Raw genomic sequence first — 25,084 nt, forward strand, 5'->3', positions numbered from 1 at the left:
AGGTAGAGGAGGAACTTTGTCACATGTATAAAATGTGAACTGATCCCCTCATAGCTTCTCAGAGAATCAACAGGTTGTCTCTGCTCTGATGGAGTGGGTTCTAAACTGCATGAGTGAAACTAATCTAGCTAACTCATAGTATGATTTAATACAATTAGCAACCCATTTAAATTATCTTTGGGTAGATACTGCCTGATCCTTCGTTCTAGCTGCAAATGCTATAATTAGCCTAGAGGAGCTTCTGAATGGTTTTGTTTTGCTCAGCAAAATGACAGAGCCTTAACTACATCAAAGGTAACAAGGATTCTGGTGGCACCTTAAAGACTAACAGATTTATTTGGGGATACGATTTTGTGAGTAAAACACCACTTCTTCAGATGCGTGGAGTGAAAATTACAAATGCAGACATTATATAATGATACATGAAGGGAAGGGAGTTACCTCACAAGTGGAGAACCAGTGTTGACAGAGCCAGTTCGATCAGGGTGGATGTAGTCCACCCTCAATAATAGAGGAGGAGGTGTCAATTCCAGGAGAAGCAAAGCTGCTTTTGTAATGAGCCACCCACTCCCAGTTCCCATTCAAGCCCAAATTAATTGTGCTAAATTTGCAAATGAATTTTAGTTCTGCTGTTTCTCTTTGAAGTCTGTTTCTGAAGTTTTTTTGTTCAAGTATACCTACTTTTAAAGCTGTTATAGAATGTCCAGGAAGACTGAAGTGTTCTCCTACTGGCTTTTGTATGTTACTATTCCTGATGTCTGATTTGTGTCCATTTATTCTTTTACGTAGGGACTGTCTGGTTTGGCCAGAGGAGCATTGCTGGCACATGATGGCATATATAACATCAGTAGACGTGCAGGTGAATGAGCCTCTGATGGTGTCGCTAGAGTAGATATGGGGACAGAGTAGGCAACGAAGTTTGCTACAGGGATTGGTTCCTGGGTCAGTGTTTCTGTGATGTGGTATGTAGTTGCTGGTGAGTATTTGCTTCAGGTTGGGGGGCTGTCTGTAAGCGAGGACTGACCTGCCTCCCTAGGTCTGTGACAGCGAGGGTTTGTTTTCCAGGATAGGTTGTAGATCACTGATAACATGCTGGGCAGTTTTTAGCTGGGGGCTGTACATGATGGCCACTCTGATTCTGTTATTTTCCTTGTTGGGCCTGTCCTGTAGTAGGTGATTTCTGGGTACCCGTCTTGCTCTGTCAACTACATCAAAAATATGCAGTTTGGCTTCCCCCTGGTTCAGTTTGGGAAAGGAAATGGCAGATGAATCACCTGAGTTAAATGGAAGCCTGAAACAATCTTTGGTAAAAATGCAGGGTTAGGCCTAAGGGTCAACTTGTCCTTGTGGAAAACGATGTAAGGTAGACCAGCCATAAGTGTCTGAATGTCGCTATCCCTTCCAGTTGATGACCGGGTTCCTCCCTGTCTACTAACACCATTGTGTTATCTGCCATCATCTGGTCTTCCAGTCCACTCAGTACGGAGAGAAATACTGTGCAGGCTAATCAAACAGTTCAGAGCTGTAGTATACTGTATGAAGGTAATTCTCTTCAGGAGCTTATGAGACTTGGGTTTGAAGGTAGTAAGGTGAGCTCTTCAGCTGAGCACAGAAGCATCCATTAGCAGTGCGTTGGTGACAAATGGAGAGAACAGTCCACGTTTGCAAACCTGCACAGAGTTCTTCTACCAGTTTAACTATTAGAGGACTTCTCAGGGGATCAGTACACCCATGTTCATGTGATATGTGTTTGGTAGGTACACCATTTTCAACTACTTTTGTAACGTGAGTGTAGTCTGGCATGCTATGTGATGTAAATACAGGAAAGAATGGGATCAAGAGAATTGAGGCAAACTCTTACTGACATTTAAGGGTGAGCTCGCAGCTGGTTGATGAGGCCTACAATGGTACTGAATCTGTTTTATGGCAAATAAGCTCTTGCTGTTGCGGAATCTAACACTACTCCAACGAACTCTATCCTTTCGGTTGGCACTAAAGTTGACTTTTCTCTGTTGCTTCTGAGACCCAGCTTAGTGTAAAGTTGTAGGATCATATGAAATTGAGTCATTCATTTGTTGCACTGATCTCCCTCAAATGAGGGAATCATTGTGGTGCGAGTCTACCTATACCCTTTGCTTTCTCAGGTGAGCCATCATGACTGTTAAGCACTTGGTGACTACTTTTGGTGCTGCTGAAAGACCAAAGGGCAGGACTCTGTACTAATTGTGGTAATTTCCCACTTGGAATCGCAGGTATTTTCTGTGTGCAGGGTAGACTGATATGTGAAAGTATGTGTCCTGTAGGTTAACAGCATGAACCAGTTTTGGGGATCTAAGGATGAGATTAGAGAGGTTAGGGATTTGAATTTTAAGTGGCAGATTAAGGTGTTGAGACAGCTCAAATCCAGAATTGGGCAGCATACCCCTTCTTCAGGATTAGAAAATGTGAGTAAAATCCCTTCTCTCTGAACCCCAGAGGCACATCTATTGCTCCAAGATTTAGATGTAAACTCATTTTTAATAATCTCTCATGAGTGGTCCCTAAAGAGGGCTGGGTGTTAGGAAGGTTCCGAAATTGAATGAAACACCCACATTCTGATGATTTCTAAGATCCTGAGGTGATGTGATCCCAAGTCTCCAGAAAATAAAAAAGGAAACTGCCAAAAGAAGGGGAGGGAAAGGGAGATAAAGTAAACAGATCCTCTAAATGCTCCAAGTGACTCTCGACTAACATGTCAGATTTGCTACTTTAAGATGGACACAGCGTGACTATGCAGAGGCTTTCCTCCACTGAAATCTCTACTTTTTCCTGGTAGTTCAGAGGATCGTTGTTCACTATAGTAATAAGCGGAGCGGCCCCATCTAGAATAACTCAGCGGTCTGGGCTGTTTCCTTCCTGGGACTGCTGTATAAATCCCCAGAGACTGAAGAATACCATATGACTCTTTCAGGAAGTGCACAGCTTCCTTTGTCTTGATATTAAAGGAGTTCTCAAGAGCTGTCTGGACCTCTTTGGTAGTTTTCTCTGCTGTTTGAGGGAAATTTTTCAGTAAAAAGATACTTTGTCTCAATTTATGATGTCATATTTCACTAAGAGGGCCTAACAATTAGCACTACACATTCGTAAATTTGAGGAAGAGTAGTTCTTCCTACCAAATAAATCTAATGGCCAATCTTCCAGGCATTACCATATACAAAATGTCAAGCAGTCTGAGTGATTTTTCTTGCACAATTTCCACTGGAATCTCAAAAGGTATCCACCACTCAGCACAGCAGTTCTTGAAAAGCCTTATAACACTGCTCTACAGCCAAAATGCTTCTGAAATAAATGTAGTCAAACTTTACTAATTCTGGGTCACTGAGAACGAAAATGATGCTTAAAATTGTTGATTGGCTCTAGTCTAGCTGTTGGGCTCCAGACTACAGCAGTGGAATCTCCTGGCAGGTGATGTTAGGGTTTCCATGTTCCGTGACCGTCAAAAGGATCTTGTCCCATTCTTCTTCATGGAAGGTGATCTTGTAGCCTGCAACAACATCGATGGTGTGATGGCAGCCCTCAACATTGCTCACGATCCAGATGAGTGGAGACTGTTCATTGATTCATCGAAGATGAGTCTTAAAGCTGTTTTGCTGCATAATGGCAATGTTTTGCCATCAATTCCAGTTGGTCATGCAGTCCATATGAAGGAAACCTATGACAACATGAAACAACTTTTGAGGTGCATAAACTATGACCAACATCAGTGGCAGCTTTGTGGCGATTTGAAGGTTGTTGCTCTCTTGCTTGGTCTGCAGACTGGATACACAAAGTACTGCTGTTTTCTCTGCGAATGGGATAGTCGTGCAAGAGATTCCCACTACATCAAGAAAGACTGGCCACTCCGACAGTCATTGGAGCCTGGGAGGAAAAGTGTTCAGCATCCACCACTTGTTGAATCAAGGAAGATTTTGTTACCACCCTTACACATCAAGCTGGGTCTGATGAAGAACTTTGTCAAGGCCATTGACAAAACACAAGCAGCTTTCAAGTACCTCCGTGGAAAATTTCCAAGGTTAAGTGAAGCTAAGATAAAGGAAGGTGTCTTTGTTGGTCCTCAGATTCGTGAACTTCTTCGAGATGATGCATTTGACCATGCACTGCGTGGCAAGGAAAAGACGGCATGGAAAGCCTTCCAGTTAGTGGCAATAAATTTTCTCAGAAACAACAAGGCAGACAACTACAGGTTGTTGGTGGAAAACCTCCTAAAGGCATACAAAAGCCTTGGTTGCAACATGTCACTAAAGATACATTTTTTGCACTCTCATCTAGATTTTTTTCCACCGAACTGCGGAGCAGTGAGCGACGAGCACGGCGAGCAATTTCACCAGGACATTGCAACAATGGAGAAACGCTATCAGGGCAAATGGAGCCCATCAATGCTTGCAGACTATTGCTGGACAGTGACAAGAGATGCTCCATTTAATGAATACAAGAGACAAGCCAAGAAGCGCCGAGTAGACACTGAATAGGACTAAACTATGTACATAATAGTTTTTTGCCTTTTGTTTCATAATAAATTTTATTTATATAACCCTTTTGCTGATTTTTAAAGTGTTACATAAACAGGACAGGTGAAATATTATCATGTAAAGCAACCATAAACACATGAAAAGACCTAGGTTTACAATTTATGATTAAAACTCTACTATCTACACAATATACATAGACATAAAATGTAAAAACTTAAATATCTTAGAAACAGTAGCCAATCAGTTGTTTTAATTGTCATATTTGAATTCAGCACATCAAAATACATAATAAATACCACATTTTATCTCTGAAGCAGACGACTTCTCAAAAATTGTAGACCAGTGTAATAGTCAGGTCAGCTAGACATAGCAGCCATTACACCTCATCAGGCAAAAAGGTGGAAATGTCTGTTGGAATTGTGTGTTCCTCAATCTAAGGGTGTTCTCTTTCTTTTTGTTTTTCTCATCTTGCTGAGCAGTGTGCCTCTTCAGCCTGCATGCTTTTGCAGAGGAGGGAGATGTCACTTTTCAGGGGGCAGTAGAGGTTGGTTTCCAAGCTGGTGGCATGCCCCAGGACTGCCAGTCAGGTAAAGGGGGTTAGTGCAAAAAGTAAACTAATAACATAAATGCTAAAAGTAATTGTAACTGAATATTCTACAAATGTATACAGTAGGTAAAATGTTTGTTTTATTCTAGTTCTGACATGCCCCTTTTATGGTATGTAATTATCTGCTCAAAACCCAGAAGGTTTTAGAAGTAAAAAAACACTAACCATTTAATCACATGCTCACTGGATAACTCTGAGGCTCCCACTAAGCACTGCAGGGTTGCTTCTTAAATCACAGCTGCCCCCATTACTACACCATTGTATTCAATCAGCATAACACACACAACATCAGGCACTAGAGGGTGTTTGGATATGACAGTCAGGAAGAAAGGAGAATATGGGAAATAAGATAGCCACAGCTGTTGCAATTTTTTGAGTTTGTCTGAATAAAGAATTGTATTGACTTTTACTGTTCTTTTATTTAAGTCAAAAGACAGATTCTAGCTCTCCCACACCCACATTTATTTCCCTGTTATGCCAATGTTTTTCTCCCTATCAACCTCATTCCTTAAGGAAAGAGTCTGGAATGAAGAGGTTAAATATGATTATTACCTTGACAGTATCCCTATCAGAACAGCCTACAAGTGACATAACCCTGGATGAAAACCCCAATTAAAAACATCTAAAATGTGCTGAACAGCTTTATTTGGTAATAAACATTGAGTTCTACTGTTTAGCCACAGACTGCAAGGAAGAAGAGGAAAATAAAGTTTAGAAAAATCAGTAAACATCATTGAAAGTATTAGTTTCCTTCTGTAGTCTCACATTCCAGGGAGAAAAGTGTCAGAGGTATCCTTCTCTAAAAAAAACAAGTTAAGGAACATTATTGTAGCAATTGAGGGACATCAGTCTCTTACATACACAACAGATATTCAGTAAAACAGATGAAAGAGAAGGCTGGGGCGGGGGCCACAAAAGCCATTATTCCTCTTATTTAAAGTATTTTTTTCCTTTGTGAAACTATGGAAGTCCAATTCTTTCTATCCTAAGGAACAAAGAGCATTCAGTGTCCATTGAAAGCAAAGGGGGTAGATTACTGACTGTATGTGCAACATTCAATAATTGCTTTCTAGGTCACTGATTTCTATTGTTCATCCTGTGCATCCATGTTGAGAACAACAATGCTAGCTTGTCACAAAAGAGGGTGGAATCTAAGTCTGGACACAATAAACGTGACATGCTCATAACCTCAGAACAGAAAATAAGCAGGAAACAGTAATATTACAAGCAGTAAAGTCTAGTCTTAAAACCAGTAAATATTTAATGGGATAAAATGAGAAACTTTTCAAGAAATAAAGACCACATTCATAAAATATAAAAAAATACTTCAGAATTGTTTATATAACATGTAGAACACACATTTTGCAAAATGTATTTTCTATAAAAAGATGACTACTTTAATGTGGACTTGCTTACTGTAAGCAATTTTTTGGATTTTTTAGAAAAATACATATATTTTAATAACGAACGCAGGAACACCAACATTTGTCACCAGGAGGCATTCACACATAGCCTCTCTTTAGAGATTAAATCTGGGTGAATCTCCCATTTAATCTGTATCACTGTTTATTTGTTCCAGACTAATAGAAACAGTTTATAGTGAAAATTTATTATTTTTAACATTCTACACAGCAATGCCTATCTCAACCTTTCCAGACTACTGTACCCCTTTCAGTCTGATTTGTCTTGCATATCCAAGTTTCTCCTCACTTAAAAACTATCTGCTTACAAAACCAGACATAGAAACACAAGTGTCACAGCATACTATTACTGAAAAATTGTTTACTTTCTCATTTTTACTATATAGTTATAAATCAAATTGAATATAAATATTGTACTTACATTTCAGTGTATCATGTATACAGAGCAATAGAAACAAGTCATTTTATGAAATTTTAGTTTGCACTGACTTCATTAGTGCTTTTTATGTAGCCTGTTAAACTAAGCTAATATCTAGATGTGTTGATAGTGTACCCCCTGGAAGACCTCTGTGTACTCCCAGGAGTATGTGTACTCCTGGTTGAGAACCACTGCTATATGGTACCTTACCACTCTTAGGCCAGGTCTACACGAAGCGCAAAAATCGATTTTAGATACGCAATTTCAGCTACGAGAATAGCGTAGCTGAAATCGATTATCTAAAATCGATGTACTCACCCGTCTTCACCGCACGGGATCGATGTGCGCGGCTCGCCATGTCAATTCCAGAACTCCATTGGTTTTGGTGGAGTTCCGGAATCGATGTAAGCGCGCTCAGGGATCGATATATCGCGTCTAGATGAGACGCGATACATTGATCCCCGAGCAATCGATTGTAACGCGCCGATACGGCGCGTCGTATAGACGTGGCCTTAGAAAGGAACACTTACACTCTGCTAAATTCAAATTAGCACCACAGGACAGTTGAGAACAAGCATCTGTCTTGTCCTTATAGGCTGCCTTGGTAATATACAGAAAATCCTTCCAGAAAAGAAAAAAATTAATGCAAGTGATCTTTAAACCAAGGGTGCCAAACACATTCTAGACTTTTTCATATTAGGATTATGATGTGCTGTTACCTAAAACACACTAACACACACATTTCTAAAATCCACTGTAAAAAAGTCAGACAATTGCCATCAAGAGTTGCCAAAACTGGTCAAGTGCTTTGTCTATAATACATTTGAAATACTATTAGTTACCACAGGTGTTCTCAACCTCTCTCTTTCTGAGGCCCTACCAACATGCTATAAAAACTCCATGGCCCAGCTGTGCCACAATAACTGGTTTTCTGCATATAAGAGCCAGGGCCAGCATTAGAGGATAGCAAGCAGGGCAGCTGCCCAGGGCTCCACGCCACAAGCAGCCTCGCAAAGCTAAGCTGCCCAGGCTTCAGCTTCAGCCCGAGGTGGCTGGGCGCGGCGCCCCGGACTTTAGCGCCATGCAATGGGTCTTCAGCTTTTTGCCCTTGTCCCCAGTGAGTCTGATGCTGGCCCTCCTTGGGGCCCCCCCTGAAACCTGCTCACAGCCCCCCAGTGTGGCCCAGACCCCTGGTTGAGAACGACTGAGTTAGCACACACTAACATCACACCTCTGAATCCTTCATTAGATAAGACCTCAGTGGTAAGGGCTGAACTACCTGTTCAGTTACAGTTCATGTGCTGGGAATAAAAAGTTCATCGACAAGAGGCAAATTTATCACTTTGTGTGATTTTAGTTTGTGCCTAGCTAAGTTAAATACTGCATTTAATTATGTATTATTTGTTTCATAGTAGCATTTAGAGGCCCCAACCAAGATCAGTTAAAGACAATTATTTTTTCTCTTTAGAATAAAGGTATGTATGAAACCTTTCTTCCTCTCATTAACTTACCCTTCTGTGCATTCCACCCTAAGCAATCATCTCAATCTTCCACCTTTTTTGAGACTTTTCCCTATCTGCTGTTTCATTTTGTTTATTAATGCCAGCCCTCCTTCCCCCTCTCCCACAATATTTAGGAATTTCATACCCCTGGGGGAGTCTCTCCCTTGCCCTTATTTCCCTTTGCAGAGTCTCTCCTCTTCCCCTTCTCTTTGGGAGTTTCTCCCTCTGCTTCATGTTTCATCTGAGGGGGTCAGAGAAGCAGCTGATTCCATGAATCTTGTAAACTCAGCAGCAGTGGCAATAGCAGCAGATGTGAAGGATGGAGGCTGAAAAGAAGCCTCATCTTTCTCTGCTGCTGCATGGCTCAGTGACAGTACGAAGTGGGGTATGGACTCCACTCTTGTATAGCTTTGGCAATGCTGGCAAGGGCAAAGGGTGTGTGAGGTTGTCAAAGAGCCTCATCTGAGTCTCATGTGTGCAATATTGCAGTGCTGCCAGCTGTACAAAGCGAGGAGAGGAAGGAAGAGGTGTTCAGTACCTGTCCCCTGTCAGGTATAATATTCCTCCCAATCCTGGCTTCCTCTCAGATGCTCTGACATGGGTTGGATAACTTTTGTAAACCATAGAGGGAGTTGCTAGACAGAAGAAAAGGTTGGAAAGGCCTGCAGGCCACATGTTTGACATCCCTGCCTTAAACTGTCCCAATTAACTCAAAATTATACTGTCAAAGTTTTAGTCATATTATACGTTACTTTGTGCCTGTAGTGCCTTCCACATGGTACAGTATCATGAAGTTCTTCTAGGTCATTGCAAACAGTTAACTACAATGAAAATTCTTGCACAAACATTCTAACCATAACAGAACAGCAATAATAAAAGAGATAACTGAAAGTTATCATTAGATCCATCAATTAGTATATTTCTAACTTTGATTTTGATGTACCTAAGGTTGGAACTCACTGCCAGTTAAGGCATGTAAACAACGATTAGAAACACTCATGCTCAGAAAAGTCTTTTATTCATTGTTTTAGAGCAGGGGTCGGCAACCTTTCAGCCGTGGTGTGCCGAGTCTTATTTATACATTCTAATTTAAGGCTTCGCGTGCCGGTAATACATTTTAACGTTTTTTAGAAGGTCTCTCTATATGTCTATACTATATAACCAAACTACTGTTATATGTAAAGTAAACAAGGTTTTCAAAATGTTTCAGAAGCTTTATTTAAAATTTAAATTAAAATGCAGATCTTATCAGTTTAGTGTGATCCTTGCCCTAACTTTTGCTTGCTGAGTTTTCCAATGTGTGGCATGTATTTGGATACTTTAAGCTGCACACAGGCTTCTGAGTGATCACTTGTTAACCGGCTCCAAGAGGGACAGAGGACAGATTTCATGTGTGAAAATACCTGTTCACACAGGTATGTGGATCCAAATGCTGAAAGCACTGCAAACGCAATTTTCTTCAAAACAGTTAAATTTCATTGGCAAGGACGTCCAGCAGGTCACAGTAGAGGCCCCACGATCTCTCTCATTAGTTTCAAGTGCACTCTGCAGATCCACAAACTTTGATGTCCATAATTCTGAGCTTTTTAACTGAATGAGTAATGATATCTTCAACACTCATCCACTGAAACACAGACAAATCCAAGTCACTGTCGTTGAACTTTTCAGGTTTAATTAAAAAAGAAAGCATTGGGCCAAATCTCTGGATATCTTGAAATCAGTCAGAAAATTCTGATTCCAGTTCTTGCATGTACTTTCCAATCTCATCGGACATCGACAGTGCAACGTGTCGATAGCTATTTTATGAGTTGGAAGTAGCAAAAAGTAGAAATTTGAATATCCCTGGAAAATACTGCTAGTTTCACAACAAATGTTTTCCAGGCTTCATAAAGATCCAGAACTGTTTGCCCTGCACCCTGGAGACACAGGTTGACTTCATTTAGGTAAGCGGAGATATCAGTTAGAAACATGAGCTTACACAGCTATTTGTCATCATCCAGTTCAGGGTAGTTTTGTTCTTTTCCAACAAAAAGGCCTTGATTGCATCAGAACAGTTTACAAAGTGCACCAAAACCTTGCCATGACTTAGTCACAGAATGTTGCTGTGATGCGAGATGTCGTTATAAGCACTGTCCATCTCTTCTAGCAGTGCTTGAAACTGTTTGAGAGTCAAAGCAGATCAAGCAACAAGGAAATTCACAATTCGCACATTATTAAGCTCTGAATTAGACATTTTAGCACACAGGTTTTCTTGATGGATGATACAGTGAAATTTGACTGTTGGATGGCCAATTTGATCTTCAAGTAACTTTACAAATCCCTTCTGTTTTCCGACCATGGCAGGAGCACCATCTGTTGTCACACAAAATATTTTTCTGATATCAACTCCTCGTTCTTCAAAATGGTTTACAAAACTTTCCAGTATATCTTCCCCCTTTGTTGTGCCATGAAGGGGTTTTAGGCAACAAAGTTCCTCTTGGATTTCATCGGAAGCACAGTATCTTGCAACAACTGCCAAACACGGATCGTCGTTTATATCCACACTCTCATCAACTGCAACACTGCTGTGTCTTTCAATGCAGTCATCTGCTTTTCCTTAATGTTTTCTACCATTTCACTTATGCGTCTCTCAACTGTTCTGGCAGAGATGGGGAGTTCTTTTATTCTAGATATGATTGTATCTTTATCTGGCAAATCACTGAACAAAATCTCCGAACTGCTGAAAAAAAACTTTTTATATATTCCCCATCTGTAAACAGCTTTCTGTTTTTTGCAATGCACTGTGCAATCTTGTAACTTCCTTCTGTAGCTTGATTTTTACTTACACTTAAGCTTTTAAAAACACTACTTTGCTTTTCATAGGCGGCTACTTGCCTTTTTGATTGATTCAGTCTTATCTGCTTCATCAAGAAAAGTTTTCTCGTGCTTCGTTTCAAAATGTCAAACACTTGACATGCGACAAACAACACTTTCATAACAGAAAGCACAAATAGCACGGTCCTTCTTTTCAATAAACCCAAATGTGTCTGTCCAAGCAAGCTGAAATGATCGGACATCTATCTTCACTTTCTTAGGAGCTGCCATTTTGTCAAATGTTCCCTTCAACTCTCAGTGGGGAAAAAAATGGCAACAGAAGACAGGCACAAGGTCAAATGCAGTGCGGTCTGAAATAAGCAATTTTAAGATGGGGATGCTGAGCTGCACCCCCTCTTCCCTTGTGTGCAACCCTCACTGTCCCAGACTGGGAACAGTGGGCCACAGCAGTGAGGCTGCAGAGCAGTGATCCAAGGCCAGGAGAAGAGCCTAGGGTGGCCTGCAGGGACTCCAGGCCAGAAAGCAGGCTGAGCAGGGCTGGAGATCTAGACTGGGCTGGCAGGAGGTCAGCAACTGAAACCCCTGATTGGCAGCTGAGGTGAGTGAGCTGGCCCCGGTAGGGCTGAGCAGGGCCGCAGGCCTGGACCCTGTCTGGAAGGGCGCCTGAGCAAGGTAAGTGGGGCTGTGGTGGGGGGACCCCAGTTGGCAAGTGACCAGCAGAGGGAATCCCAGAGCAGCTGCAGGCTGAGCGGTTCAGCCTGCCGCGGCTCTCGGGTTTCAGCTGCAGGCTCCTGCCAGCTGGGGTCTCAACCCCCTGCCACCCTGGGGTTCTTTCCCCCAGGCTGGCAGTGGGGGCTGAGTGGGGCTGCCGCAGGGGGGACCCCGGCTGGCAAGGAGCCAGCAGCGGGATTCCCAGAGCGGCCACAGGCGGAGTGGCTCAGCCTGCTGCCGCTCTGGGGTTTCGGCCGCGGGCTCCTGCCAGCTAGGGTCTCAGCCCCCTGCCAGCCTGGGGTTCCTTCCCCCAGGCCAGCAGTGGGTGCTGAGTGAGACTGGCAGAGGGCCCCAGCTGGTAGGAGCCGGCGGCAGAAAGCGCCAGAGCGGTGGCGGGCTGAGCTGCTCAGCCCGCCCTGCGTGCCATTAAAAATTGGCTTGCGTGCCACGTTTGGCACATGTGCCAAAAGTTGCCAACCCCTGTTTTACAGCAATAAACTGACTCTCCTTGCTAGATATTGGACTACACTCAACATATAATGGATTCGGAGATGTGTACAGTTGTGGACTAGAATTAAAAAAATGACCTTATATGTATATACACAATCTAAAAACAATTTTTTTTTAACTGGTAGCCAAATAATATGGAAATTACCTTGTACCCCAGCTAAGACAATCATGCAATTCAGTGGATAGTGATCTAACAAAAATGAGTCACGTACTCATTTCAGTTTTCACTTGATGACCATAAGCATTAACACTTTCACTCCAAACCTGTAACTACTCAATCTCTCTGCAGGTTTTTTGACAAAGTTAACCATAAATGCTGCTGACCCACTTATATGACATAGCTAGAGAAGATGGTACAGTACTACAAAGACTTCTGTCATTACTCTTTACCAGGACCCAGAGTGCGATGATAGCAACTGGCCCTCTTCTTAAAAGTTTCTCACCTGTAGAGGCCCACATGGATCTATTCTGTCCTTCCACCTCAAATATCTACATGAGACCACTTGGAGAATTTCAGAGGTGCCACAAACTCTGCTGTCATCAGTATGTTGATAATGCCCAGATGTACATTTTGTTATCCAGGTACAACAATCGACATCATATATATGTCACAATGCCTACAGGTCATCACCTGAATGAACACCTAATTCAAACCCAACCCAAATAAGACTGAAGTGACCCCAGTTGGAGCAAGAGAGTACTCTGAAGGACTTGTTGGAATATTACCATCCCATTCCATTGGAAAGTGTCTCCACCCTTTTGGCAAAGCAGCCTGAAGCCTTAGGATCCTGTTTAAGTCTTCACTAAGCTTAGACAACTGAAATTCTTCTTCCACTGCCCGAATGAGCGCCACATTTAAGCTCAAGTATAATATTAAGGTAGGGTCAAATTAAAGGACTTTTGGGCCTTGTGCGCTATAGAAATTGGGACCATCCCCACCTTCCTTAAACTAGACAGCGAATGTGATCATTGTAATTAAAGGCCACATATCCATTAAAACCTTTTGAACAACGGAGAGAAAGGCTATTCTACACAGCAGAAACTCTCCTCCCTGGCAGCACTGCATAAGAAGATTATTAAAGCTCCACAGTTCAAGATGGAGTACAGTCAACTTTTTCTAAGTCCCAGAGCAAGAGCAGACAGCAGAGGAGTGCCATCAGTGTCTTCTACATTTATGTTATGGCTCGAACTTTTAGTAATGACATTATCTAGCTACTCAGTTTGCATTTCATCTGCCTTTTTTATTTTTTAAAACTTTTCCTGTTTTTAATGCCTTCAGACCACTCCATTTAATTACTGCATTTAATTAACTTGCAGACATTTCACCATATAATGGCCATTTGATTAGTTCACTCCACACCTCATTGCTGCCAGCTGATTTAATTGTGCCAGCATGGCATAACTACACTACTTGCCTTTTCCTTTCCCACATCCTCATCTCACCCCCACTCTTCTCTATCACTGCATCTCTCTAACTCTATGAAGTCATTTATTCTACTATACCTTCCTATACAAAATTATCTTACTATTGTTCCTATGTAGGTGTCTCAAATCATTTATTAAAAAAACTAAAATGCCACTCTTAAATTTAACAGTGATCATATTTGTATTAAAAATGATAAATGAACAATATGCACATAGAGCAAATCAAGCAATCACATTATGTTTATTTAAACTCTCATCATAACGCTACCATTTATTATCATTCAGAATGAACTCAAACTGTTAATTGAACTCAGATTAAAAATACTCAGGGGCAAAGAAAAGAGACCCTACGCATGTTTATTGTGCTATATACATAACAAATTGTAAGCTGAAATCTGAAAACTTTCTGATTTATTCCACTTTCATTGTTTTGCACACCCAGTCCTTATTTTATAAAAAAGCATCAGGATCAGTTGCGGCCTCAAACAGGTCTATGTTTAACAGGAAAAAAAGTGAGAGGAGTTTTCAGGAGATCAGCTGCTTCCATACAGGAGTTTCTTCTCAGATATAGCAAAAGGGGCAGGACACCCAGGGAAGACAGGCTAACTGTAAAGAATAAACCTCTTCTGACATTAAGGGCGCCATCTTCTCCTATATCTATCTTCTCCTATATTCCCCAACTGGCCTGGTTTCTTTACAAGATACCCAAGCCCTGAACTTTTTATGTTGTCTTAGGGTTTGTCTAGAATAAAGTCTGTGGTCCCATTTTAACCTGAGTTAGTCACAAAACTAGTTTAGGCATAACCTCAATAGACCTCTCAAACAATCTTAAAAAAAAAAAAGGTTGACCCCAATTCTCACATTTTGAAATACAGAGATGGGAGGGGAAAATAAGTACAACCATAATTTAATTGTTTGGGGGAAAATACTTTTCCAGTATGAGAGATACCAGGTGAAAACTTGCACCCACAAGAATAAACCATGAGACAGCTTTATCTAAACAACAGAATAGAGACAGTCCTTTTTGAAGCATATCAAAGAAGATTTATGCCGTATTTCAGATTTGTTTTAAAAAAATTGAGTCTACTGAATATACCAACTGTCATGGACATAAGAATTAGATGAGAACTCCAAAAAAATTAATCAAATTTTCTGAATACTGAAACAAAATCCCTAAACTCTAACAACATGCAAAAAAAAAAACAGTTTAGAAAACAGACGCAACTTACTGGGTTATCAGTGGAATCGTCAGCCAGCTGTAAACCAAAGTAATCCCTCTCTGTCAAATCAAGATGTTTGAACACTATATCCAACAAAACTTGTCCCTGATGGTTTTTCTGGAAGGAGAAAAGGTCATATTGTTTAAAATCAAAGCAATCTTTAAACGGACAGACTGTTTCATGCATGCACACCTATAGCTTACTTAGGTGTGTTCATAAAATTTACATCCCAAAATCCACAAAATTTCTCCCAACACAATATAATTTTTAAATGAGATACTTCTCTCATTGCCACAAACAGAAGTTATTTCTCCGCAATTAAAAATGGCTACATAGGAATTTCTTGTTGCCCTCAGAAACAGAAAGTACAGTAGCCATGCAATTATTCCATAAAGCTATTCATTTACCAATAAATTTGATAAACAGCAAAACGATTTTAAAAAGTGATAAAATAAGGCAATAAATTAAATTCGTATTTTTATGACATGACAGAATTCAGGTAACACTTTTCAGAACATTCCACTATCATTCTTCAATCCTAATAAATTAATCTAATATTTCATTTGCAAATCACTCTCTAGATCTAGATCAACACAATTACTGAAAATTTTTTTCAGAGTTACACTGCATAGATATTTAAACAGCCATATGAATTTTTGCTTGATGGTGAATATCCTTAAAGATGTCTTCGAAGACAATTTACACTGTAAAAGCACCTATTGAATAGAGTACAGACTAAGGACTAAAATTTTTAATTATGGCCAATGACTGAACATTACTTTCTTTACAAAGCCTCACTTTTCCTGTAAGAAGATATACAAAGCATTGGTAGAGTCTAAAAACTGCACCATTCTATATTACCAAACAAACAATACTGGTTACTAAACAAAGTTATTCAAACAGTGATCCATTATGACAAGCCTCAGCAAACAAGTTATTATTCTGTACTGAGTTAAATTTAAATAAGCACTCTTCCAAGGAAAGTTGTGAACCAGTACTCCAAAAATCCTTAGAGATAATTAACATTAATCAGGACACAATGTTAGAAAAAAATTCAAGGAAAATCTCTATATTAGGAGAAGGCATTTGAGATGATTGATCAGATAACAGTACCTGTGTTTTCCATTATTCCAGCACCAAGCAAACTCCACACATCCTTTCAAATGCTGAAACTTTATCAAATGAGAAGAAACCTACATTAAACTAACAAACAAAATCCTTTCCATCTTTAATACAAGATGGCTGCTGCTCTACTCCCAGTACACTACAATAATTCCTTCAAATACTTGCAAATGTGAATGCTTGGCTTGAAATCAGTAAATAAAGGGAGAATAAGGGATTATCTACACTGGCACTTTACAGCGCTGCAACTTTCTCGCTCGGGGATATGAAAAACACCCCCTAAGCGCAGCAAGTTTCAGCGCTGTAAAGTTTTTGCCTGGAGCTGGAGCGCAGCTCCAAAGCCCTGCAGTGTTAGACTAGCCCAAATAGTCTAAAAACAGGAAACATCTTCAAAAAATGTTTTTCTACCCTTCTATGCCTATGCTAGCAGCACTTTATACAGTGGTACAGGGATATGGTATACTATATCAGCACAACGTTCCTAGCGTGGACACAGCTACACCAGCAAAGCTGCACTTGTTATCAGAATACTAAAGCCATCCCCATTCCATGAGTGAAACAAGCTATGCCAGTAAAAGCACAGTTTTGAAGATAGCTGCATCTACTCTACAGATTTCTGTCAACACAGCTATGTTCGTCAAGGATCACACTTCCTTGCCTCCTTGACCGACAGAACTATGCCAGTAGAAGTTTGTAATGTAGACACAGGGAGAGGAAGAGACACAGGAAAAAGAGGAATACATTCATGAGTTTGTTCAGATTTGAAAAAGATTATTTTATCAGAATTCAACTTGTTATTTAGTGGCAACAAACCAACATTTCTCAAGTGACTATGTACTGAAGTTAAATAGCTTCTTAACTATGGTATCCCTTTCACTACAGCAATTTTCTGAAATCAAAAAAGAAAAGAAATATTCTCAAGACCTAAACGTGCTTCAAAACTAGATACTTTGGTTCTAAGTAAAAGAAAGCCAGATATCTAGAAAAAGGCATTAGCACTGCATAACCATTCAAAATCACCACAAGAGTTGAAAAAAGTGCAAGGAAAGTAAGATTCGTAAAGCTGACCATCTGACAGGAATAGCCTAAAAATATAAATGCCAGAAAACAAGTTACTAAAAGCATTTTCAATTTAGGCCCAAAATTTAATTTAATGTAGAAGATAGAAAGTATTTTAAAAATCCAACATTGTAGTAAATAAATTTTTAGAATAGCTTTTTACTTGGAGGCCTAGCATTCTAAGTTTCCTAAAGAACAGACTATTAAGCAGCTGAAAAGTCAGTTAAATTTTGCTTCCTCAGCTAACAAAACCTATGCCTAAAAGTGTTCTGACTAGGGAGTCATAACTATGGCTCCATATATTAAGGTTCCTATTGCATAAGCCCTATTTTTTTGTAGCTCACCTATAGCTTTGTGTAGGAAAATTAATTTCATGTCATAATTGCCAGGTTTACTCTGAAAACAAAGTATTTTTTTCTGAAAAAAATGAAAACTGGTCTTTTGTTAAATATTAAGAAATCAGTAGGCACATGTAGTTAAACAGTCAATTAAAAATAATTCTGAACGCAAAGGATTAAAAATGTCACATACACAAGCAAAAGACAATAGATATTAACTCACTGTACATACATGGCAATTATGCCACATATTCCTATCTCTGTATACTATTGCTATTTGATAGGACAGTAAGAAAGGGGGAGGGAAGAACAAGACAGAAAGTACATAAATATAGCACTGTAAATACGGATGTAGCTACAGTATTATTTATGTACCAGAAAAGATCAAATCTTGTAAAAGTTTCCAGGAGAAAAAGAGTCATCCAAGTTACTGTTTCCTGAGATGGCTTTGTAGCATCAATAATTCAGCTACACAGATTTTTACTGAAATCCAACACACTAAGATTTTACTTTGGAGTAAACAGCTAATGAAGATGTCAGTCTGACATTTTACCAAATCCTAACCTAATTTTCAAATTACATCTTAATTAAGGCCCTACTTTAATCATGGGATGATTGTCAAAAAATTGTGGCTCAGTTGTGGGCAAGCCATGGAAAATAATGGAAAAGTAATAATGGACCTTATTATTTGCAATAAATAAGGTCCATTATTACTTTTCCATGCTTTTCCATTGTCAGCAGCCCAGGGCTGAAGAAAACAGCAACCTGGAGCTGAGCATGGGCTCCTGCTGTGGGCAGCTTGGTGCTGAGAGCAGGAGCCTGGAGCTAAGAACGGGAGCTCTCGCTGTCAGCAGCTTGGGGCTGAGAATGAGGGCTCCCACTACTGGAAACCCCGAGCTGAGACCAGTCGTTCCTGCTGGGGCGGCTTGGGCTCCCACTGGTAAAACTGCAGTGGAAACCTAATATTGTGGAATCCACAATTTCCTCAATATCACAAATTAAGGAAGGCTTTAATCTTAGTATTTTTAATGCTCTTCACATATTTCTCAAGACAGCTGTAGAGCCAATTTAGCAACTGTCACAAAATGCATATTTTTAGAGCCAATAATAGCAACTGTCACAAAAAATAGTTAATAATTTATGCTGCCTAAAGCTGCCAAGTTAATTTCTGCTGTTTGACTGAATATACAGTTCTTTCGCAACTTACGCACATTTAACATGCGCGATTTCAACTTTATGCGTAGGGCTGGAGTGGGGGAGGTGGCCTCAAGCAGGGGGCATGGCCTCAAGATTTAAAGGTCCTGGGGCACCAGCTGTGGCTGAAGTCCCAGGGCCTTTAAATCACCCAGGGGGCTCCCAGCTGCAGAGGTGGCTGGTAGCCCCTGTGGCGAACTAAAGGGCCCGAGGCTCCAGCCACTGTGGAGCTCCAGGACCTTTAAATGCCAACCCCAGCCCGGCTGCCAAAGCTGTGGGCGGGATTTAAAGGGCTCCTCCGGGCTCCCCACTGCAGTAGGAAAAGCCCAGCGGAGCCCTTTAAATCCCGCCCGCAGCTTTGGCGGTGGGGGCCGGGGGGAGAAATTTAAAGGGTTCCACTGGGCTCCCTGCCGTGGCAGGAAGCCCAGTGGAGCCCTTCAAACCCTGCCCGCAGCTCCGGCGGCCGGGCTGGAGTGGGGAGGGCATTTAAAGGGCTCCACCAGGCTCCCCACTGCGACAGGAAGCCTGGTGGAGCCCTTTAAACCCTGTCCGCAGCTCCAGTGGCCGGGCCGGGGGCATTTAAAGGGCGGTGGGGAGCTTGGGGGAGCTCTTTAAATGCCCCCCCAGCCCGGCCGCCGGAGCTGCAGGCGGGGTTTAAAGGGCTTGGGGATATAATTTCAACTATACACGATTTTCGCTTTAACGATAACCACGGAACTGAACTCCTGCCTAAGATAAGACTTGCCTGTATATTCTGTAAACGGATTTGGTAATAGGCAGAATGTAAACCAAAGAGTTGATATTATTCTTTGACATAGAGGAAGCTCAAAAATTAATTTTGTGAGCATATCATCTACACAATGAACATTAAAAGTTCAGAACTTGTTCGTTAGGTTCAAATTATTAGTACAGAGTGTTGTGTTGTTTCAATGTCAGGTGCTATGTAATGAACAGAGGAAGGATTTTGACAGTATGCACTCTTGAACGTAGAGTAGTAGGAGTAAAACATAGGGACAGTAAATTAACATAATAAATAGTGGAAAAGTTGTAATATGAAGAAGATGGAACTGCTGGGCATCAATTACTGTGAACACAATGCCTTGAACTTAGTAAGAGAGAAAGATAAATATCCGGCAGAAACAGACCTCCATTTAACCAGGTCTTAAACATTGTGGATAGTAATCTTGATAGTAATCCAGATGAAGCTGAAGATTTTTCAGTAAAAGGTCTGAACTGTAATTTTCAATAGTATCACACTCAATGGTTACATTATACATGGAGCAAACTTCATTTTTTAGGATTCTGATGTGATCCTAGCCACTCATAGCTAGAGATTCCCAAGATACAAGGTCTGTAGAATTATTATTATTTAAACCGACTGACATTGATGGAAGGGAATTTGTCAGAAACAAGTTGCATGCCTATGTATGCAATTTGTATTGAATTTTAATACATTTGAAAATGGGAAGTAGTACAATATTGTATTTTATTTTATACTCTGAACCCTCAGCAATGGTGACAGACCTTCAACACTTGAACCACAAGAGTAATTATATCAACAGGTGGCAGGAGAAGGCTGTTATTCCAGACAACAGATGTGCCATTGGGTATACGTGGGAGAAGAGCCCTGCCTGGTCTGGCCTGCCCTCTGTCTCTCGCTCTCTTCTATTCTGGGAACTGGGAAAGCTCCTGCCCCATGTGATGACCTTGGCGTGTAGACAGCCACTGAAGCAGTGTGTTAGTTTCAAAAGGGTGCATGGGGGAGTCCAGCCTGCTACATCTGTTCCAGTACTTTTCATACATTCTCAATACTGCATGGTGCTTCTGCTGTGGAGGCGGCGTCAGTTCTTCCTTAGAATGCTTGAGATTAATTATTCTTTTGGCATCCCACCAAAATTTTCCTGAGAAACACCAGGGAGATAGCAATTTTAATCGTTTCTACCTCAGCAAAAGCTCAACAGAATGTCATGGATCAAAGGAAGTCACTTCTGTAGCCTAAGGCTATTACCACTACAGAACACCAGAGGCCTGCAGCAAATAATTTCACATTTTATTTTCCATTAAGTTTTTTGCTTGTTAGTTCATTCATTCTAAATGTATGTTATAGGAGATGTATGGGGGATACTAGAGAGGGCTAGGGCCTCTGTTGGAGGAATACATCGTGTTCCTTAGTGAATAGCTCATCTGCTCTAGCCTTCACCTACACCCAGTTCTCACCTACGGCTCCAAGTAGCTGTTTGCATACAACAGCAGCCACACACTGGTAAACCTATTAGACAAGTGGGCTAAACCAGGTGAGGGTAGCCACTGGGTCTTTTACCTTGGTGAGATAGGGAAACGGCCCTTCTCTAGCATGCAAAGACCGTGGTGGTGGACAGGACGGAGGAAATCAATTTGTGATTCACTTGCCATGAAAGCGGTTCAGCAGTGTGCTGTGGGGCACGGCGAGCATGACAAAGCACTGAAGATGTTCTTGTCACCCACTGCAGTAAAGGAAGTCCCCAACCGTAATAATTCTTCATGTGGCTGGAATCTGGCTTCTGTGGAGGAGAAAGCGGGACTGCCCCTGTGCAACAGCTTTCTCACTCAAAAATTTCCCGCACAGGTTCCCTCGCAACTCTCATCCCATTAACATCATTTTATCAAATTTCATCATCATTAACATTATATCATTAATCCAAGTCCTGCGGCAATGGGGGCATGGCGAAGTGATAGGTGGAGATAACCACTGGCAGTTGTAACCACAACCCTGTACATAGGCGGCCTTGGGACTAGTGGCCACTGGGGCAGCGGAGAAGTTCGGCAGCAGCCTAGTGACTGAGTAGCCCTTTTAAGGGTAGCACTGCTCATCCTTTTCAAAAAAGGGGCTAGAAAAGATGCCCTAAACATTGCCTGCCCCATAACATCTGGCCAGACTACCACGACTGCCAGATCATCCTACAGCAGTCGAAAAACAATAAAGACTAAGAAAAATCATTGTAGGAGCACAGAATCATAGAATACTAGGGTTGCAAGAGACCTCAGGAGGTCATCTAGTCCAACTCCCTTCTCAAAGAAGGACCAATTCCCAACTAAATCATCCAGCAGCATGGAATGTCTGCACCCTTATTGATGGAGGCAATGCACAAAGGCCTGTGAGAAGAACAGCTCGTTTCCAGAGAACTTGCCCACTAAGATATTGATATTGCAGCACTGAGTGAGACTAGACTTCTTCTTGGCCTGTGTCCTCAGCCATGCCACAATGGACTTGCATTCGCTACTGACTCAAAGGCTCCCTCTTTGATCTTCAAAGACTCAATGCTAAGACCAACACACTGGAGAGACTTCTTGTCGAGGAACTTTTTGCAGATGACTGTACCTTGATGGGTCATAGATATGACGAACTTCAAGTCATCGTTGATAGATTTTCTGAAGCATCAGTCTCAGGACGACAGAGGTCCTGTACCTACTAGGATCTCATTCAATGCCTCAGTGCCGGCCATCTTCATCCAAGACAGCTGAAAAATGTGGATCAGTTCAAGTATTTGGGCAGTACCTCTCAAGTAACGGTTCCCTTGATAAGGAAATTTCCTCCAGAATTAATAAAGTCAGCCAGGCCCTTGGCCGACTCTGAACAAAACCAACACACCATTTGCCTCTCCACCAAATTGAAGATCTATAGTGTAACGTTCTAACATCTCTCCTGTATGGATCTGAGATGTGGACTCTTTATAGACTTCACATTAAACAGCTTGAGCAATTTCACATGCACTCCATCCGCTCAATAATGAGCATTCACTGGCAGGACAGAGTGACCAATATTAAGTCCCTGAAAGAGCAAACACAACCAGTATTTAGGAAATGTTACTGAGAGCACAACTTAGGTGGTCCAGACATGTCATCAGAATGGAAGATCACAATCTCCCAAAACAGATCTTCCATGGGGAGCTGAGACACGGGAAAAGAAACAAGGGTCGTCCATATAAGCGCTTCAAAGATAACCTGACTGGGCTGGCATCAATCCCAAAGAACTTGAGCAAATGGCTCAGAATAGGACTCATTGGTGGTCTCTGACAAGATCAGCATGTAACTGGTTTGAGCAGGATCAAAAAATTCATCTCCAGGCTGCACATGAATGGCGCCACAGAACTGTATCATCAGATATCATAAATACAGACTTCTCACGCCCTCAGTGCAGTCAACACTGTTCCGACCTCGGAGCCATATGCGTAGCCATAGATGAGAACTGCGACAATGTTGGCATCATCATCAGTGATGGACTACCAAAAACAATGTATGTTAATACAGTAGAGGGGTATTGAAAGTAGTGTAAGTTGGAGGTTTCAAGTGGTGAAGTCTAAAATATCATCTTAAAGAACAAATACTGAAATCAAGTCTTAAAACAGTTGTATATTTTGCCGTAACTAGGTTTCTCAGAAAAGTCATGAAATAAGCTACATATTGGGTTGGAGTTAACATTGTCTTTATAGAGAAGTCCTGTGAACAGGATGTTTAAAGGTATGTGCGAGTAAAATGAATGTCAACTCTGAATACAATATGACGACTTAACAGCTTTGCACAGATTTCTGAACTGAATTGGCATGCCTTCCATAGATATTCTCACTAAAAAGAAATACTCTAGTAATTCTGAAGAAAAAACTGAAACTCAGTTTTCTTAAAATTACAAGCATTCATTCTTGGGATTATCTCCTCTTCCTTAATTTTGCCTTCATCCAGGGGTTAAATGTTCCCTTCGTACATATATCGCTTTTCACCCATGCCATAGTGAGATCAGGCTCTTAAGTAGACGTGTTCCCAGTCTGACAGATACTGGAGAGGTAGAGTGAGGGCATCTTTCCCTGGTCAAGGGAAAAACGTATTCCCTTCTTCTCTTTGAAGGCTGAGCTTGCTTTTCTTTAAGCCTAAAACTGCTAAACCTAACATATACAGGGACTTGAGTGAACAAGAAAGTTGAATCAGTTTGATTTAAATCATTTTTAAACCAATGTAAACAGGTGCAACCGATGTAAACACTTATTTTGGCACAAGGGTGGCTTACATTGGTTTAACTTACACAGATTCTTAACTAATTTAAGATAAACTCAAGTGTCCACACAGCCTTTTGTACCAGTTTAACGAGAAAGTTAAAATAAAATCATGCATTCAGTTACACTGTGCAACTTTTGTGTGTGTGTATAAGCCCACATACATGTGTAAATACATAGACCTATTTAAAAAAAATATTATGTGGAATAACATCAAAATACTCAATAGTTCTGACTACTACTGCTTCCTGGGCAGAGGTGTACCCATTGGACGGGTTATTTAATATTCTCATCTCAAAACCTCACACGAGACCACAAGGACTGGGGCCTTGATGTTCTAGGTGCTATACAACAAATGCAAAAGATATAATACAATCTTGTCCCAAAGAACTTGGTAAGAATGATCAAATCTATTGTTCTCCTCTAATTGATGCTCTAACTGTACTGTAAACTCAACGTTTCACTTGCCATTCCTCACACACATTTATTTCTTTGCCTCTCTCTCCCTCCTTCTCCCCTTGCAAATTTGTTCCTGATTTTCCCTTTCTACAACTCATGCCTTCCTTCTGCACTGACTCTGATGACAAATGGATTATCATTATACTGAGCAACAGCAGCAATTAAAGTGCACAAACATATGAACTAAATTAGTTTAAAAGCCTCCTTGCTCAACTACTGACATACCTTGGGTCCCCAAATAACTTTAACCTCTGTCTCTACAATGAGCATACAATCATCTCACAAAGTTTTTCACAGATTGATTCCAAGGACAGAAGGGCCCTTTGTGATGATCTAGTCTGACCTCCTGTATAACACAGGCCATAAAACTTCCCCAAAATAATTCTACAGCATATCTTTTAGAAAAAATATCCAATTTTGATTTAAAAATAGTCAGTGATGGAGAATCCACCATGAGCCTTCGTAAATTTTTCCAATGGTTAATTTCTCTCACTGTTAAAAATTTACACCTCATTTCCAGTATTAATTTGTCTATTTGTTTTTATTATGGAGTGCTCATAGGTGTCAGCTGAAAGGCACTATAGAAGTGTAAAGTACTTTTAAGCAATAAATTGTGGTTAAATCATGATTTTTACTTCTGCCTGCCTGGTAAATTCTGTTCCTTTTATTGTTGGCTACTCCACTGATACTCCCAACACCCCCATTGTTTATTTGTCTCATCCACTTGTATCCTGTTTGATATGTAAACTGTG

The 25,084-nt window shown here is 40.9% G+C and overlaps 1 protein-coding gene across 1 annotated transcript in view; it reads right to left on the minus strand.

Annotated features, from left to right (window-relative positions):
* Nucleotides 1-25,084, minus strand: part of PTPN4 (protein tyrosine phosphatase non-receptor type 4) — a 204,525-nt gene that overhangs the window by 121,496 nt on the left and 57,945 nt on the right. Inside the window, 1 exon segment of the mRNA XM_032795835.2 lies at nucleotides 15,146-15,253. Coding sequence (XP_032651726.1) covers nucleotides 15,146-15,253 — 108 coding nt within the window.

This window comes from Chelonoidis abingdonii, chromosome 10, assembly GCF_003597395.2.
Source record: "Chelonoidis abingdonii isolate Lonesome George chromosome 10, CheloAbing_2.0, whole genome shotgun sequence".
Lineage (NCBI taxonomy): Eukaryota > Metazoa > Chordata > Testudines > Testudinidae > Chelonoidis > Chelonoidis abingdonii.